Raw genomic sequence first — 16,355 nt, forward strand, 5'->3', positions numbered from 1 at the left:
TGTTTTATTTTGACTCCTGTGTCTTAGTGGTGCATGAATAAAGAAACTGATGTGTGTCACCCATGAACACGGTTTTTGCTTACTGCATGATTTTCACAGAAAACGCCAAAGTCTTGGTGGGTTTTGTTTGTCTTCCTTGTTTCCTAAGTTAACCTCATAAGCATTATCTGTTGCATGACCATGACCGATGACTGTCTCATTTTGTATTTGTCTTCCATATGTGATTAATATCCAAATGTTCTTTTTTTTCTTCCTTTTCCCTTTTTGTAGAAATTATTGAGCCTACTACTACTAGTCCTGTCTCAAGCCCAGGTCAGTATCCACATACACCCCCAAAGTATGCTTGGGTACTCTCTCCCTCCCTCTGTCTTTCCAAGGAATGACAACATATATGTTGCTGTCATGCCAGTAGACACGCAGTTGGTGTTGAGCAGTATTACTTCTATTACTGCTGAATTGTCTCTTTCCTGTCTTTGTGCACTCATCGTTTGTGCTGCTCTTTGGGCAAATGCTATTCTGCCTTGGTAGATTTCTTTTATGAAAGCGCTTCTCCGTTTCCCTCTGTCCCAAAGATCACACAGCAGATGCAGACAGCATTGGCTTAGTGGTGAAATGCCTTGTGCTTTTTATATTCTCTTTGTGGTATTATCTGTGCTAAATTGATTGTTGGCTGTTTTGCTGGAAGCAAGGCATTTGTGTGAGTTTTCTTTCCCCCCTGGCTCTTCCTTTGTGCATATTGTGTTGGAACATCTATGACCGAATGCAGGGCTGTGCTAATGATGGGGTACCTTTTTCTGTAAAGGTTGTTCACATAGCAAAGCTTCATGAGCTGAAGTAACACATGATGAAGAATTAATTTTAACTTACAAGGTCAGATCTTCAGAGAGAAATGCAGTTTTTCTATCTCCCGATTAATAAAAAAAGACAGAATCATTCCTTGGTCTTTGAGGGCTATTCTGTTATTTACTTCCTGTCGTAATTTCACTGGACTAACATCTGCAGAGGTTACTTTAGCTCTAAAAAACCCAAAAACCCTGATGGGTAGAATGGCTATATACCGTATTTTTTGCTCTATAAGACGCACTTTTCCCCTCCTAAAAAGTAAGGGGAAATATGTGTGCGTCTTATGGAGAGAATGCAGGCTCTGCGGCTATCCCAGAAGCCAGAACAGCAAGAGGAATCACTGCTTTCGCTGCTTCTGGCTTCTAGGATTCAGAATATATTTTTTTTCTTGTTTTCCTCCTCCAAAAACTAGGTGCGTCATATGGTCTGGTGCATCTTATAGAGCGAAAAATACGGTATATATTTTTTCATACTACTTAAGGAATGTCTTTCTTTACCTATCCTCTAAAAAAACTGTGGAAACAGGTTCTGCTGCCAAACCAGTGCATATTTCTACAAAACCAAAGCAGTGTTTTGATACAGGCATTCTACAAATCTTCAGCAAAGGCTTGGCCCGCCCCTGGTAGCCACAACGCCGAGGGCAGATGCTGACACCAAAATTCTAGCTTCGCAAACTTTTGAAATATGGTAGTCTTTAGTGTGGAAATTTGCCCTGCTTTGAAGATGTATAGTTTGAACTATAAAGAATGAGAGTTCCCACTGCTTCTGTAGAAATTCTCATGTGTTTTCTGTGTCATTCATGCAGTGTCTGACACAGCTGTGCAACGAACTAATCTAGCAGTGTCTTGAAAGAAACACTTAAAAGTCGTGCTTAGGGTTTGTCTGGTAGTCTCACTTGCCACATAGCTGATAACATAGCTCACTAGAATTTGCTTTTTCTTTTCATTTTACCACAGTGTTATAAAAAAAAGCTAAGCTATAAAACTTAATACAACCTAAAGTACATTTATACCCAAGTTGTTAGTTGTTTGTTTGAACACATTCTTTCTTTAGAAAGCGATCCTCAATTGAAACATTTTGCAGGTTGAGAAGCATTGTGTTCTGGTGCACTTTTTCTATAGTTTTAACATTCCTCCCCATACCTACTCCTGAGCCTAAAACTTACAGTCAATCAGTAGATTTGTTGCTCAACCAAAGATCATAACAAATCTGAACAGTATAGTATTGACAGGTGGAGAGCCACAAACTCACACGGTGCCATCAGATAGATTATTCCCTCCTGAGCACTGTAAAGTATTGGTGGTTCACTGCAGAGGATTTTCCAAGTTGGTGGCCAATGGCCACATAAGCTACCCTCCTCTCTTCCCAGAAAGGCTACATTTTATGTCTGCTTTGTGAAAAACAGGCACATGCAAGTGGATGCTATTGAGAATTCTGAAGCTTTCCCCAGAAGCACAGGGCCATAATGGGAACATAGACATACATGCAAAGAAGCAAGGGTTGCTATCACCTTGCATGAAGATTTAGGTGGTATGCAGCAATGCTCCTTTCAGGACTAGAAATCCTGTGGGCCTGGGATCTTCAAACTCGTAATACTGTCTCTTTATTAGTATTCCGTAATACTTTGCTTCCCCATGGCTAGTTTTGTGCTGAGATTCCTTGGGAACTTCAATCTGCTGGGTAAGCCTTATCTAGAAGATTTATTTATCTTCTAGATAAAGGCAGGATCCAGTGGCAATACCTGCTGTAGGGAGTATCCATTCATCTTACTGCTACCCGCCCAATGACTAATTGATCTTTCGCTGTAGCGAGAATGCATAAATATTGTCAAGGCTACTAACGTAACCCCCTATTGCTGATGGGGTTGCCAGAAACCACAGGGACCGTAAGCATAGCTGTAATGCTTTGTAGCTTGCTTTTAGCTGTATAAGAAAAATATTTACCCTTTACCCCATTTGTATGTCCAAAATGAACCCCTGCCAGATGGCAAAACAAGAAGTTTGCTTCTTCAGACCTTCAGTCAACTTGTGGATGCAGGACTGGTCCCACTCCAGATGATTGTAATTGAATGGCTTAATGCTTGAAGAAGCCCACAGATTGAACAAGAAGGAATGATGGATTCTTAATATGGTCCCCTTTTGATTTATTTCATTCATTTCTTCTACAAGTGTTCCACAGGCAGTGGGTGTCTTTGTGGCTTCATCTCTCCACCTTTGTTGTTGTTGTTGCTGTTGCTGTTGTTGTTGTTGTTGTTGTTGTTGTTGTTGTTATACAGATTTATTGACTGCTTCACAGCATGAAGCCATCAAAGCAGTGCACAGTGTAGAAACAGAAAAAAACACAGAAGGTCCTTTTATTGGCTTCCTGGTTTTTGAGGAGATTGAATGAGTTTGGTTATTTTCGAACCCTTGATTTCTTTTTGTGTGTGGCGTTTTCTTATTTTAAGCTGCTTTGGATGGGCCATTACACCCACAAAACAGCCCTGAAACATTTCATGGTGATGGTGATAGTAATCTGTTTGCTTCCTTATCACTCCCTCCCAAAATACCACGCACTACAATCCAGTAAGAAGTTAATAACAGATACGAATGGGCTTTAGTGTGTGCTGGATCGTGGCCAGTTTATTTCAACGTTAAACGAAATAGATATTGTATCATTTTGTTTTGTCTCACTGGTGATGTAAATTGCTTAGCTTTAATGTTCGAGTTCTTTCAACACTTTGAATGTACAACTAAAATGTAGCAATCTAGGGCTGTGTGTTTTTAATAGCTGTTTATTCCTTGTCAGCAAATGAAGTTGGAGAGCAAATAATGAAGATTTATGGAGTACTTTTGAAAATAGAAATGTTTATGGGTGGCCTATGTTACACTGTTTTAGGAGGCTTTCATGAGAAAGAAGGAATCGGTGATGACAGGGGAAAATTACAGCCTTAGAAATGAGTATAATGTGTTTAAAGAGCCTATCTTGGTCCCAGTTTTGATTCTGTTTTGCTGACATCATTGGCAGAACTTCCATTTCCCATTAGTTCATCATACCATACCCAACTACCTCTCAATGATGAACATTTCTTCTTGTCATGCTAGCTGCTAATTAGCCATTGTTCACTTTCAGTCAACATCAAAAATAATTGGAGAGGGATTTCCTTCACAAACCCTGAAAATATCATCTGGACAAAAACCATAAACATAAATGTTTGACATTTTGAGAGGCAGGCAGTACTGATCAATGTTGTTGCAACTGATGATGATTCAGAAATGCTGGCAGCAATGAAGAGAGAGAAAGGGAGAGACGACAACAAATGAACATTTTCTAGTGAACTTCAAGAATTGGCTTGAAATTCTACATGAAGATCATTGACTGACAGGCAAAATTAACTATGACTAAATGAAAAGCATTGCAAAACATGTATAATCTCCACTGAAGATAGTGTTGGGTGAAAGTTGATGCAGTGTGGAAATTTACAGCTTAAAAATGAAGAAGATGAACATTTGCAAGCAAAGGACTGCAGAAGGCAGATTGTTTTATAGTAGATTGGCCAAGAGGAATTTATATAATTGGGGGAAATATTAATAGGAACTAGAGAACTGAACAAGGGGCCACAGCTCAGTGGTGAGTACATGATTTGCATACACAAAATCTCACGTTCAATCCCTAGCATCTCCAATTAACAGGATGTCAAGTTTCAGAGCTGTGACTACTTGCATAACCTTGGAGGACTGTTTGCCAGTTGAAAAAGGCAGTTGGTCTCACTCCACATAAAAGCAGCTTAATATGCTCATAGGTTCACTATGCCAGCTATATTCAAGAAATGAAAAAACACCATGTGATCAAGAGATTTGATCAGATGAGCCTCAAATGCAAGGACGGCATTTGAATAAATATTCATAATGTTGTTTCCTTGCATACGGAATACATGCGATGTATTGATATACGGGTTTAAAAATCTATTAACCTATTTTATCAGATATTATTGTGAAAGGGTGGGCGGAACCCTCTGAAACTTCATATGTATGCTAATGGGATCTGAACTGGTAGCGACTGATCAGGACCAGAACTTGAAGTCACAGTGCCTAGCTCAATGAAGATGTCAGTTCAGTGTGTGGCAACCCCCCCCCAAAAAAGGGTGAATTCCATGGAAATAAAACTGCCGATATCAAAATGCTGTTACGCAAATCTATGGTGTGACCTCAAAAAGGATACTAAGGAGCTGGAGAAGTTTCAGAAAAGGGCAAGCAAGATGATCAAGGGGCTTGATCAACTTCCCTGTGAGAAAAGGTTAAAACATTGGGGCTTTAAGGGGGGGGAGGCCTATGGAATGATGCAGGGAATGGAGAAAGTGGGTAGAGATAAGGTTTTTCCCCGCTCTCATAATTGTAGAACCTGGAGCCACTGATGAAGCTTCATGTTGGAAGATGCAGGACTGCCTAAAGAAAGGTGCTTCTTCAAAGACCATGTAGTTAGAACAGGCATAGGCAAACTCCGGCCCGCCAGATGTTTGGGACTACAATTCCCATCATCCCTGACCACTGGTCCTGTTAGCTAGGGGTGATGGGAATTGTAGTCCCAAACATCTGGAGGGCTGGAGTTTGCCTATGCCTGAGTTAGAACCATGCAGTTCCCTCTCACGAGATGTAGTGACTGTCATCAGCTTGCCTGGTTTGAGAGAGGAATAAAAAAAAATTCATGGAGAGTAAGGCTATCCATGGCAACCAGTGTTGTGCCACTAGGGGCTGGAGGCAGTATGTCTCTGAATACCAGCTGCTGTGAATCACAAGTAGCAAAAGGACTGCCAAATTAAGGTGCTGCTTGCAAGCTTTCCGTTTCCATTCGGCCGGCCACAGTTCGTACAGGATGTTGGACTGGATTGGTCTTTGCTCTGATCTAGCACAACACTTTTGTCCTCTTATATTCTCAAAAAACTATTGCCTACATCTAGCCATATTTTATGTGCAGTTCATAATTATTGTGGGGAAATAAGGATTGTGGAGTGCAGACTATTGTTGAATATTACATAATGCTGTGATTTGGATTTGTGCACCCACTGGAAATCTATTGTTAGACTATAGTCATAGAGCATGACAGCCATTCAGATATAGTTTTAAAAGTGCTGAAGGCAAGCATTCTCTCCTAGTTTACAGGCTGTGGTAGATATACAAAAAACAGAAGGTAGATCTATATTAAGAATAATGTTGCTTGCATTCCTGTTTTGTAAAAAGAATCCCTAATTAACTGATTGTTTTAAAACAATAAAAGTGGCATATGTTTTTCATGAAATCAGAAAAGGAAACTTGGCATTATATATAACAGAAACCTTGCAAATGTCTGCATACTTATATGGCTGAATTTGGGGTCTCGTATGGGAATTCCACAAGCAGGACCTGGGTGCAGCAGTGCTCTCCCAATTTGTGATTCCCAACAACTGTTATTCACATGCATACTGTCTCTGCCACTGGAGGTAGAAAACAGACTTCGTGGCTGGTAGCCATTGATAGCCTTATAATCCAAATGGACATAGGCTAGATTCAGAGGTTCTGTTGGTTCCCTGAATCTTTACTTACTGACTGACTTACAGCAATTCTGTGTCTTCCAGTTAAAAATAAATAAATTGCTCTTTCACAAATGGAAGGATTTCACCCAGCTGAGGTTTTTCACCCAGTTGAGGTTTGACAGGTGGAAAAGGGGGAGTTGATTTTAATTGATTACCCCTTTCCCCACCAAATACCCCATGCCACCCTCACTTTTTTTTCTGGAGGGTCCCCCAACCCTTCAAAGCAGCTTTTCAGAGACCACAGAGATTCTTGGGAAGATGGGGGAATCAGTGCAAATTGGCTCCCCACCTTCTGATAATGGGATCATCCACTCAAGGCATTTCTTGACTCAAGTCTAGGCTGTAATTAAGGCTTGTAAACATCACCTGACTGAAACTATAATTGTGATTCTAAATCGGTAAAAAAATGCAAGCAAGCAAGCAAGCAAGCAAGCAGGCAAACAGCCACCTCCCAAAAATGCCAGTCGTGTGTGTGTGTGTGTGTGTGTGTATTACATTGGGATGCCACTGGGAATTAAAGGAAATAAAAACAAAGAGTTCTAAATAACATATAAAGAAAACATATATGTGTATTATTTAAGTAGTAGCTGAATTGAACAAATATATTGTGTACCACCTTGCATTCAATCTGTGGTTTTTACAGCTATGTCTACTATCAGCCTGTTATGAATAGAACTGGCAAATCAAGAAAACAAGGAGAACATTGGCCAGGCTTCATTACATGGGTGACAAAATAATTCCCTCTTTCCCCCAATACCATACCATAATAACCCCATACCAATCATAATCAATCACTGAAATATTTTAGTTAACTCTGAGACATCCTTTTTATTGTGCATTCATAAAGATCACACCTGTTCTGAGGGAGAGGGAATTCTACTATTGTTGAGCTATAGCTTTTCAGTCAGCAGTAATGTGGTAGCATTGAGGCAGCCTCGTAGAACAATTATTAAAGCAGGTTGGTGTGTGGACATAAATGTACTAGTGGTATAAATCCATTAATTTTTGCTGACTATTGCTGTCACGGGCACGATGACCACAGCCTGGTGTGGGGTAGAACATGGAAATGAACATAGGAGATGGGTATTGGGTTGAAATTAGGCCACAACATTATTGATTACAGATGTCAGTAGGTTTGCTTAGGCACTGGGCATGTATCCAGCACCAGAAAGCCCACATGCCGGCTGATAGGAACCTAGTGGGGTCAGCCGTGCTAGGGAGTCAACCCCAATGTGGACTGGGTGCCACGACCCAACACAGGCTGCCAGTGGAAGAGGTGTTTTGGCTCATTGGCCCCTGTGTGGACTCCCAGACAGAGTCATCCCTCTTGGGCTGCGTTAATGGAGTACCTGCTCAGCTAAGGATATTTATATCCTGTATTTTTCCTATTCCAGGACTCATGCAATTGCTTTGAAACAATGCAGTGTTCAAATTTATATGCTCAAGTAAAAAAATAGGTGACCATCAAGGCTGTGTCTAGTGCCTAGCTAAGCAGCTGCTGAGTTCTAGTTCTTGTGCTGTGCCTCTCAGGGTGGTATCTACTAATGCTTCTACTAGTGCAACAACTTGGCTGTGCATCAGAACCCCTCCCCTCCTCTCTCCATATGCCCCCTTAATCTGTTCTGGGAGTTGCCCCAACTTTCTAGAACAAGGGCAAGGGCACACAGGGGAAAGAGAGGGAGCACTTCAGTTGCACAGGTAGAAAACCTTGTGGTAGCAGAAGCATTTCATCAGCCACTCACTTCTTTTGGTCCAGGAGATTACTCTGCAAAAAGCTTCAAAACGTTGTTATAGATCTCGTGGAAGCTATGAACATGGCCTGGTGGAACCTCCTTTTCTGCCCTCCCACAATGTTTGTGGTCAGTTATTACAATTGCAGTGTTTATTGACAGAGATTGGTTTAGGACCAGAGTGACTCTAGTTTGCATTTCCTTCCAGAAGGGTTTGAATACCGTAGGTTGGTTGGGTCTGCCTGTGGTTGACTACATTTCCAAAAGCTGCCCATGGGTATAATGCCCAGGTGCTTAAGGTATGCTGGTATCTAGTAAGCTCAGTGAAGTATTTACTGTTGGATTAGACTTGGTCTGATGGCACAGGTGGCTGTTTTAATGTTACTTAGATCATTTTTCAATTCTGCAGGTGTTACATAGGTATATACTACTCTATTCCACTTTTCTCTTGCTGTCTCTATGTCAGGTTCTGTGTTGCATATTACCAGGTAAAGGCATTTCTTAAGTTTTCTTGAGAAGTTTTGGGGCATGGGCTGTTTGCAGAAGATCAGGTGTGGCTGCTGTACTCAGCGTCTAAGATCCACATTTTTCCACTATGGTACTTAGTAGGGGGGAAAGTACAAACACCTCTCATACCAAATCAGACCAAGATTCTTTATACCCTGTCCAATGTTCAAGCTCAGCTGATTGTACACTAACTTTGGGGAAACTAATCAATGTAGCAAGGGTACTAGTGAAAGTCACCTTCGCTTTCTTTCATGAGGAAAGTAGGATGTAAAATTTTAAATATACAATAATAAATACGTGGATTAAATCTGGTTCTTTTTATGTACATTGTTGTCTGTATTTACCATTGTGTTGTGAGTTCTTTGCTGAACTAAAATTGCCCATAGAGCCTCTATAAGAACTGTGTTGGTGTGCTTTGTAAATTTTTATTTTTGTAAGTTGAAATTACTTTTCCATTTCTTACTGCGAGAGAACATTTATTATCCACAACAAAGAGATTTCAAATGACAATTTCCTTTGTTAAAAAGGGGGGGGGGGGAAATACTACATGGATGCTAATTTGAGGCAACTGACTTTCTTTTCTTTTTATACTTTAATTCCGCAAGAAGATGAACATATTAAAACAGTTAATAAAGTAGAGCCTGCATTAACTTAGGAACAAAAGGATTTTCTACAGCGTGAAGACAAGAAACTTGAAAGGTGGCAAGTATTTCCACTAAATCCAGCATGTTATATGAGAAACAAAAAAACTCAATTACATCTAATTAAGGCCACATACAATGAGTCAGAGAAGCTGTGAAGCTTAGTTGCTTAGTTTCATGTTAATAACAGTAGAAATGAGAAGTGTAAGTCCACTTGTATTCAGTATTCTATACCATATTCCCTAGACATCTGTGTTAATATTGAGTTACCCTTACTGATTCTATAGATGATGAAATGGGTCTATAGATTTGAAAACTGGGCCTGGCAGTAATATTCATAATTTTCAAGTGTTTCTAACTTGAAATTGATTAGGAGGAGGATCTCTGTGAAGTACTGAAATAGGGAAAAGAGTTGAAATAAAATGCTAGAAAATCAAGTAGCAGTATTAGTAGGAAATAATTAGTGACCTTTCCTAATTGGCTCATTTCATGAAGTGTTTTTTTGTATAAGTTAGTTCAATGAGAGATGTTCCATTTGTGTCTGTTATTAAGATGAAAAGTACACTGTGTGCATTTTAGTAAATTGATTCTTACCATTTTTATTCCAATTACTACCAATTTTACTTCTTCAGTATATTTTAAAACATTAAAAGATACTAAAATAACAATTTTCAGAATGAACTAACACAGAAGAAACATGTTTACTTCTCTTTTCAATGCCAATTTGGACTTAAGTAATTGTTTTCTGGACTTGGTATCCTTGAAATGTGCAGTCTTATTGTGGCCAGAAATATTCTGTTTAAAAAATCATGGATTTGCTGTTATGGAGGAAGATTTGCATTTGATTTTCTCAGTAATGAAAGACCTTGAACAAACCATTCTCTAAGTTTCCTGTTAGTCATCTCCCCCCACCCCAGATTTAAAGCAAGACTTTACCTAGCTGAAATCCCATTGAATGAAATAAATGGAGCAACAAATGTCAGGATTTACCTAAGTTGTAACTTTTAGCCCATACCTCTCGCCTGGGCCTCGCAGTAATATTCATAATTTTCAAGTGTTTCTAACTTAAAATTGATTAGGAGAGGTTGTTTCTCTGTTTGGCTGACTCATGGAATCAAAAGCTTTCACAGAGAGATATGACCCCAGACTTCTGCTGGGGAAAGATTATCACAATCCAGAGAGATACTGAATGCATGTTTCATAAGGGACTGTCACCCATATGATCAAGTGGCAGTGATTTTGTGTTGTCATGTGCCTCAAGAACAGCTGCATCAACTGAGGCTGGACCAAAAAAATAATAATTCTCCAACATCTCCCAAGTGAACAACCAAGTTCCTTTCATAGAAAATATTTTGTATGCTATCAACTCATTTTATTATTCTGCTCAGGGAGGCGTTTCTATACCTGTCAAATTTGTAGTGATTTTTTTATTGGGGGGTCAGGGAAGATACAATTCTTATGTTTTAAAGCCCTTAGGAATGATTTATGTGCTTGGTATACAACATTTATAGACTGCAGTGCTTCACTGATGTTGAATCAGTTTCATTGGCTTGAGTGCCAAATTGCATAGAACTCAAACCTACCCATGGAACTCCCCCCGATTCATTTCAGTGTTTGAGGTGACGTCTGTGGGAACTTGAAAAGAGGGAATTATGTTGTTGGATACTAATGGGCATATGATTCACGCCATAACAGCAAGATGGCGTGAATCATATGCCCATTAGTATCCAAGATGGCATGAATCATGGAACAATGATATATTGTTAATGTTATTTATTTTCTGTTTTACAACGCTTTCTGTTTTAAGCGCTGAGGAGTCGTGTTCAAAAATAATGGAACAGTAGCTTTTAGAAGAATGACAAAAACAGTTGTACTGTGGGGACTCTGGAGCAATTTATTCAGTCAACACAGATGGAAATGTTAGTGGCAAATGCAGGTTTCAAAAAGGAACGTTCTAAAATATCCAGGGAAATACCGAAAATAAAAAAGATTGTGTGATAAATGTAAATGTTTCTATACTAAAGAGCTAAATGTTTGGCTGACTCATGGGATAATGCATAAAAAGACTGGATTATTCCAGGAGACCTGTTTGGTTACAGAGAATCATAACAATATAATTCGCTTGCTCACTGAATAAATAAAGAATCAGATCATTTTCTATCAAGTAAGGGCAAGATCTGAAACAGGTCACCTGGAGTTCATTGATTAACATTTTCTAGACCTGTGTATCAAATTGTGAACAATTATAATATTAATGAGCTTTGCCACAGTGAGTCAGAAAGCTATTTTGATGCATCTCTTATGCTGTGCATAGTCCAGCACATGAAAGCCACTATTTCAAAGAGAAATTAGAATACCCAACCATTTCAAGCACCTTATGCATTATTTTGATTGATCAATTTTGCCCAGTTTTTCCTTTTGAATTGTCTAAAGATGCTTCTGGTCTCTATTAGGACACAAAAGGCTCCACAGAGTTTTGAAGTTGTGATTAATAAATATATGCTTTTTTATTTTTTATTGGTTTAGCCTCTATACCCATAAGTCCACTCACCATCTCGGGGGGGGGGGGGCTTTGCAGGCTGCCATTCCCCCATGTGCTGTGACCCGACATGGTTTGGTTTGGTTTGGTTTGGTTTGGTTTGGTTTGGTTTGGTTTGTTGGTTACTATTGGTTTGGTTTGTTGTTTAAATTTTCTGTACTGGTTGGTATGCTATAAATATTATTATTGTTTTAAATTGTTCTTTTTGCTTCTTACTACTCTGATAAGTCTCCCTGGGAACATAAATCTATGCTGAATGTGTTGGAAATAAATTATGCAAGTAACTTTTTAAGAAATCTGATATTGTTTTTAAGAACATTTTTCTTCAGGAATAGTGCTTTTTTCTTTCAATGACTTCTTGGCAATTCAAAGAGTTATTTTCTATCCAGAAATTTAAATGGGAGAATATTCATCACAGCCCTTGCAAAATTACTTTTGGCCATAATCATGATGGTGCTGACGATTCATGCTTCAACCTACATATCTCACAGACTTTGTTGAAAATATGTGCCTAAGAATATGCAATTTTCCCGCATTCCTCACTTCCAACTTCACATTCTTCATTACCATTACATGAAGTGGCTATAATCAACCTGTTTAATTTAGACCTTTTAAAAAATAAATCCAACCAACAGTATTTTTCTATGTGCATGCTTGTTGATATTCATAAGTCTATGTGAAAAGGAAATGAGAAAATTGCTCAACAGAAACAGTTGTCACATGCTGTAAATAAGCAATCTGGGAGAAGATAGGCAAATGTTATCATTTTTTTCAATTATAGTAATCTCAGGTATTTCTGTAATTACAGATGGGCATACGGTTTTTGGATAAAAATGCAGCAGTTTGGTTGTTTTCAGTCTCTTAAAAACAAATCACCTTCCAAATTATCTAGCTTGGGCCTTCTATTTATTTTAAGAACACTGCATTACTTCAGTAATAGATAAGCATTTGTGTGCCAGGGAGGAAAACAGGCAGGCAGGCAGGAGAAAGAACCGAAAGAGGCTCTGTATGGGTGAAATCATAGCATGGAAAAACAATCCATTGTCCCCATAGGCACCAACTCCTAAGGGTCAATGCAGTTTCGACCCAAATTTATTTTAATTTTTTTAGGGGGCTGGCCCCCTCCATATTTAGAGCCCATGATCCTCTCGAGAAGCTGGTGCTTCTGATTCTCCCCAGGTAGCCTACCTGATGGTCCAATTTTTCACCCAACCCATCTGCATGGCAACCTAAAGAGTTGCTATGAGACCATGGTATGGAGTCTCCCACAGCGACTTGGTTGTGTGGTGTTGGCACCCCAAGCTAGGCTTCACTGAAGATTCATTTTGGCTCTTTCCTCTACAGATAAGGGTCCTTCCCAAAGCCTTCCCTCACCAAGTTACGACAAATACCAATAATATACTCTTGTTGAAAGACAAAATCCCTACAGGCAAGGCCCCACATTGAACTGTTGGTAAAGTACCTTCCTAGCTCTGTCAACCAGTGGCAAACTGATGTCCAGAAGCACTGGAGCCACCTCAGTCTTAGACTTCCTTTTATAGCCCAGGCATAGGTTTATCTTTGCTGGTGGCCAAGCATTGCCCACCAGAGCCAACCAAGGGTGCTGCTGGGCTCCTTGAGATGGTGGAGGCCTGAAGGATACCAGTACCACTATCTGAGTGGTGATCTGGTTCCTTGCCTGCCATGGAAGGATGCAATCCAGTTCACCACATAAGGGACACATAGTAAATGCATTCGTAGGGACTTCTGGACAGTCAAGTGAAGATCTACTGTATATAAGGAATATTTGTGGCCTTATGGAACTGTAGAGGATGCTATCATGAAAAGAGACACTGGTCTGCTTGCAGCTGGGTTTAGAGGAAGGATACATGTTTTATCAATTCTTTTCTTTTAGATATTTCTTTTGAGAATGTGGATCTGTGGCCACAATCTAGAAATTGTATAGGGAAATGAACTATTAGTGGTGATCTAAGGACTCAGTGGATTGTATCCGTCACTTAGGCTCACAATGTGCTGCTCCACCAAAGGGCAAAGCAGAAGTAATTTCTCCAGGTACTCACAAGCCATGATAGTGAGAATGATCTTTGCAAAGTGGGCATCCTTGAATTGATGATAAAAGTCTAGAGGAAAGTTAGTCTCCTTATTTAGAAGGTTGATTAGAAGGTTTAGGATAGCTTGAGTAGAAAAGGGCATTGTAAAGAAGTGTGAACCTTGCCAGATTAAAGGGATATAATTAGGAATATGAGCTGGGTTTTTGTAAGGTGGAGCACCCAGTAATTAAGCATCTGGGTATAGCTTTGAAAGACCATATGTTCAGTGGGGAGAGTATTTGCTGAGGAAGGGTGTAATAGTTATTTAAGAAATATACAACTTGAGATTTTGAAATTAATGGAATGACTGGCAAGCTACACTGATACCTCCCTATGGGAGAAAAACTAGAGATGAAAGAAGCGCCTTATATCACCTTGGAATGAGCTTGTTCTTTCTTAGTCCCTTTGGCCCACTAATCACAAAAATAATTGGAATGTCCCTACCCAAATTCATCACCCATGTTTCACACTCAGACTGACTGGGCCACAAAATCATTAAAAGTTGGGTGTCCTTCTCTTCATTTAATAAAGCCATGGCCCTTTTAATTCAATATATTTACACCCACCTTTTTTATTTCCTTCCTGTAATGCATCTATTGTATTGCACAACTGTGCATATTAGTTAAAACTAGCTTTAAAACTCCTCAGGTCAAAAATGATGATTCACTTGCCAGACGTCTCCGTTAGTTCCCCATTATTTACCTCCATTTTGTACACTATTATGCCACATACAATGTTCAGCGCCTGCTATTCTGAGAACATCAAATTTTGATAATGTCACAACCATTTGGGCAAATGTAAGGGAGAAGAACAGAACAAAAGAGGAAATTGTTTCAATGGCCTTTGATGATCTGATAACTAGTTTTTAGAATGTACTATATTGACATGTAGAAAGGACAGCATGCTTGGCACAGTGCTAGGGCAAAGAGCTCCATGAATTTATTACACAGTCCTTTAATTCAGTGTTCCCCAACCTTGGGTCTCCAGCTGTTTTTGGACTACAACTCCCATCACCCCTCACTACCAAGACCAGTGGTCAGGGATGATGGGAATTGTAGTACGAAAACAGCTGGAGACCCAAGGTTGGGGAACACTGCTTTAATTCACTGCAACATTTGCTTCCATAGGCAAGATCATAATACAGGGATAGTCAGTGAGTTTGGACCAGTAACGAGCAGTGTGGTGGGGTAATGGTGCATGGTCAGGTGAGCACCACCTGACCTCCAAACAGCTGGAGCCATTGCTGCTTACCAGGAAGGAGAGGGGCAATTCAACCACACTGGCAGGAGCACCAAATTGGCTCTGCTGATGTTTGCCTTGTGTCAGCCTCTTTGTTGCCTGACCACCATGCCTTCCTAGTAAGCAGCAGTGACTCAGCTGTTGAAAGATCAGGTGAGCACCATCACCACCACACCACACTGTCTAGACTACAATTCCCATCATGCCTGGCCACTGGCTATGCTGACTAAGGCAAATGGGTGTTTTAGTCCAACAACATCTGGAGCGCAGTAAACATGGATTGCGATTTATTTATTTTTTCAAAACAGGCCTTGACTTGAACAGAGAGAACCATGTAGCACGTGCTTACCCTGTTTAGGCATTTGCCTCCATGTATTCTCAGAAATTGGTGCAGATCTTAAGGAGATTCTTCACACATGCAACTTAGAACTTTCCATGCAGTTGATTACTAAAAGCGGAAAAAACAAGAGAGGAAGCCCCCCCCCCCAAAAAAAACACTGGGTCACCTGATTAGATAAGGTAAGCAAGAACGCCACCTGAAAATTCCCCCCGGAGAATGGTTTCATTTTACAACCACCCACCTAATGAATAGTTCTCTCTCTTGTGTTAAAGGTCAGTAACAGAACTTTGGATTGGGTCTGGAAGCTAATTAGCTGTTGTAAAATTGGTATAAATAGCTTGGTGTGACTGACACTCCAGTCTACAATGGAGTGGCAACATCAGACAGCTGTTCTTAACACTTCCCAAAGGTAGCCCCATATAGAATGCATGGCAGTAGTCCACTCCAGATGCAACCAAGGCATGAATTGCTATAGTCAGGGGTTCTGTTTCTTGGCTACTCTAGAGCGATGTTGAGTCTCCAGCTGTTTTCAGACTACAATTCCCATCATCCCTGACCTAGTCTTGCTACCTAGGGATGATGGGAGTTGTAGTCCAAAAACAGCTGGAGACCCAAGTTTGGGAAACACTGCTCTAGAGTGAGATGGGATGTTGGACTACATTATAGGGGGAATGGTTTGTTTAATATTTGTTGCTAAAATCCCAAACAAAAAGCACTTATTCTACAGAGGTTCCATTGTTTTGAATTATTCTACTCCAGAATAAGTGCTATGTGGACTGCATCTTTAAAATGCTGATTTAAAAGCCACTACTTCAAACAGCACCGTGCCCTTCATACTTGCAGAAGCAAATCTCTATTCAGGAAGTCGTAACTTATTG

The 16,355-nt window shown here is 39.9% G+C and overlaps 1 protein-coding gene across 2 annotated transcripts in view; it reads left to right on the plus strand.

The window, feature by feature from the left end:
- Nucleotides 1-16,355, plus strand: part of NEGR1 (neuronal growth regulator 1) — a 452,691-nt gene that overhangs the window by 394,231 nt on the left and 42,105 nt on the right. Inside the window, exon 7 of one of the 2 annotated variants that reach the window (XM_028733090.2) lies at nt 271-312. The exons of the other annotated variant lie outside the window; for it this stretch is intronic. Coding sequence (XP_028588923.1) covers nt 271-312 — 42 coding nt within the window. The remainder of the gene's footprint in view (nt 1-270; nt 313-16,355) is intronic. 2 annotated transcript variants of the gene reach the window in all.

This window comes from Podarcis muralis, chromosome 5 (assembly GCF_964188315.1).
Source record: "Podarcis muralis chromosome 5, rPodMur119.hap1.1, whole genome shotgun sequence".
Taxonomy (NCBI): Eukaryota; Metazoa; Chordata; class Lepidosauria; order Squamata; family Lacertidae; genus Podarcis; species Podarcis muralis.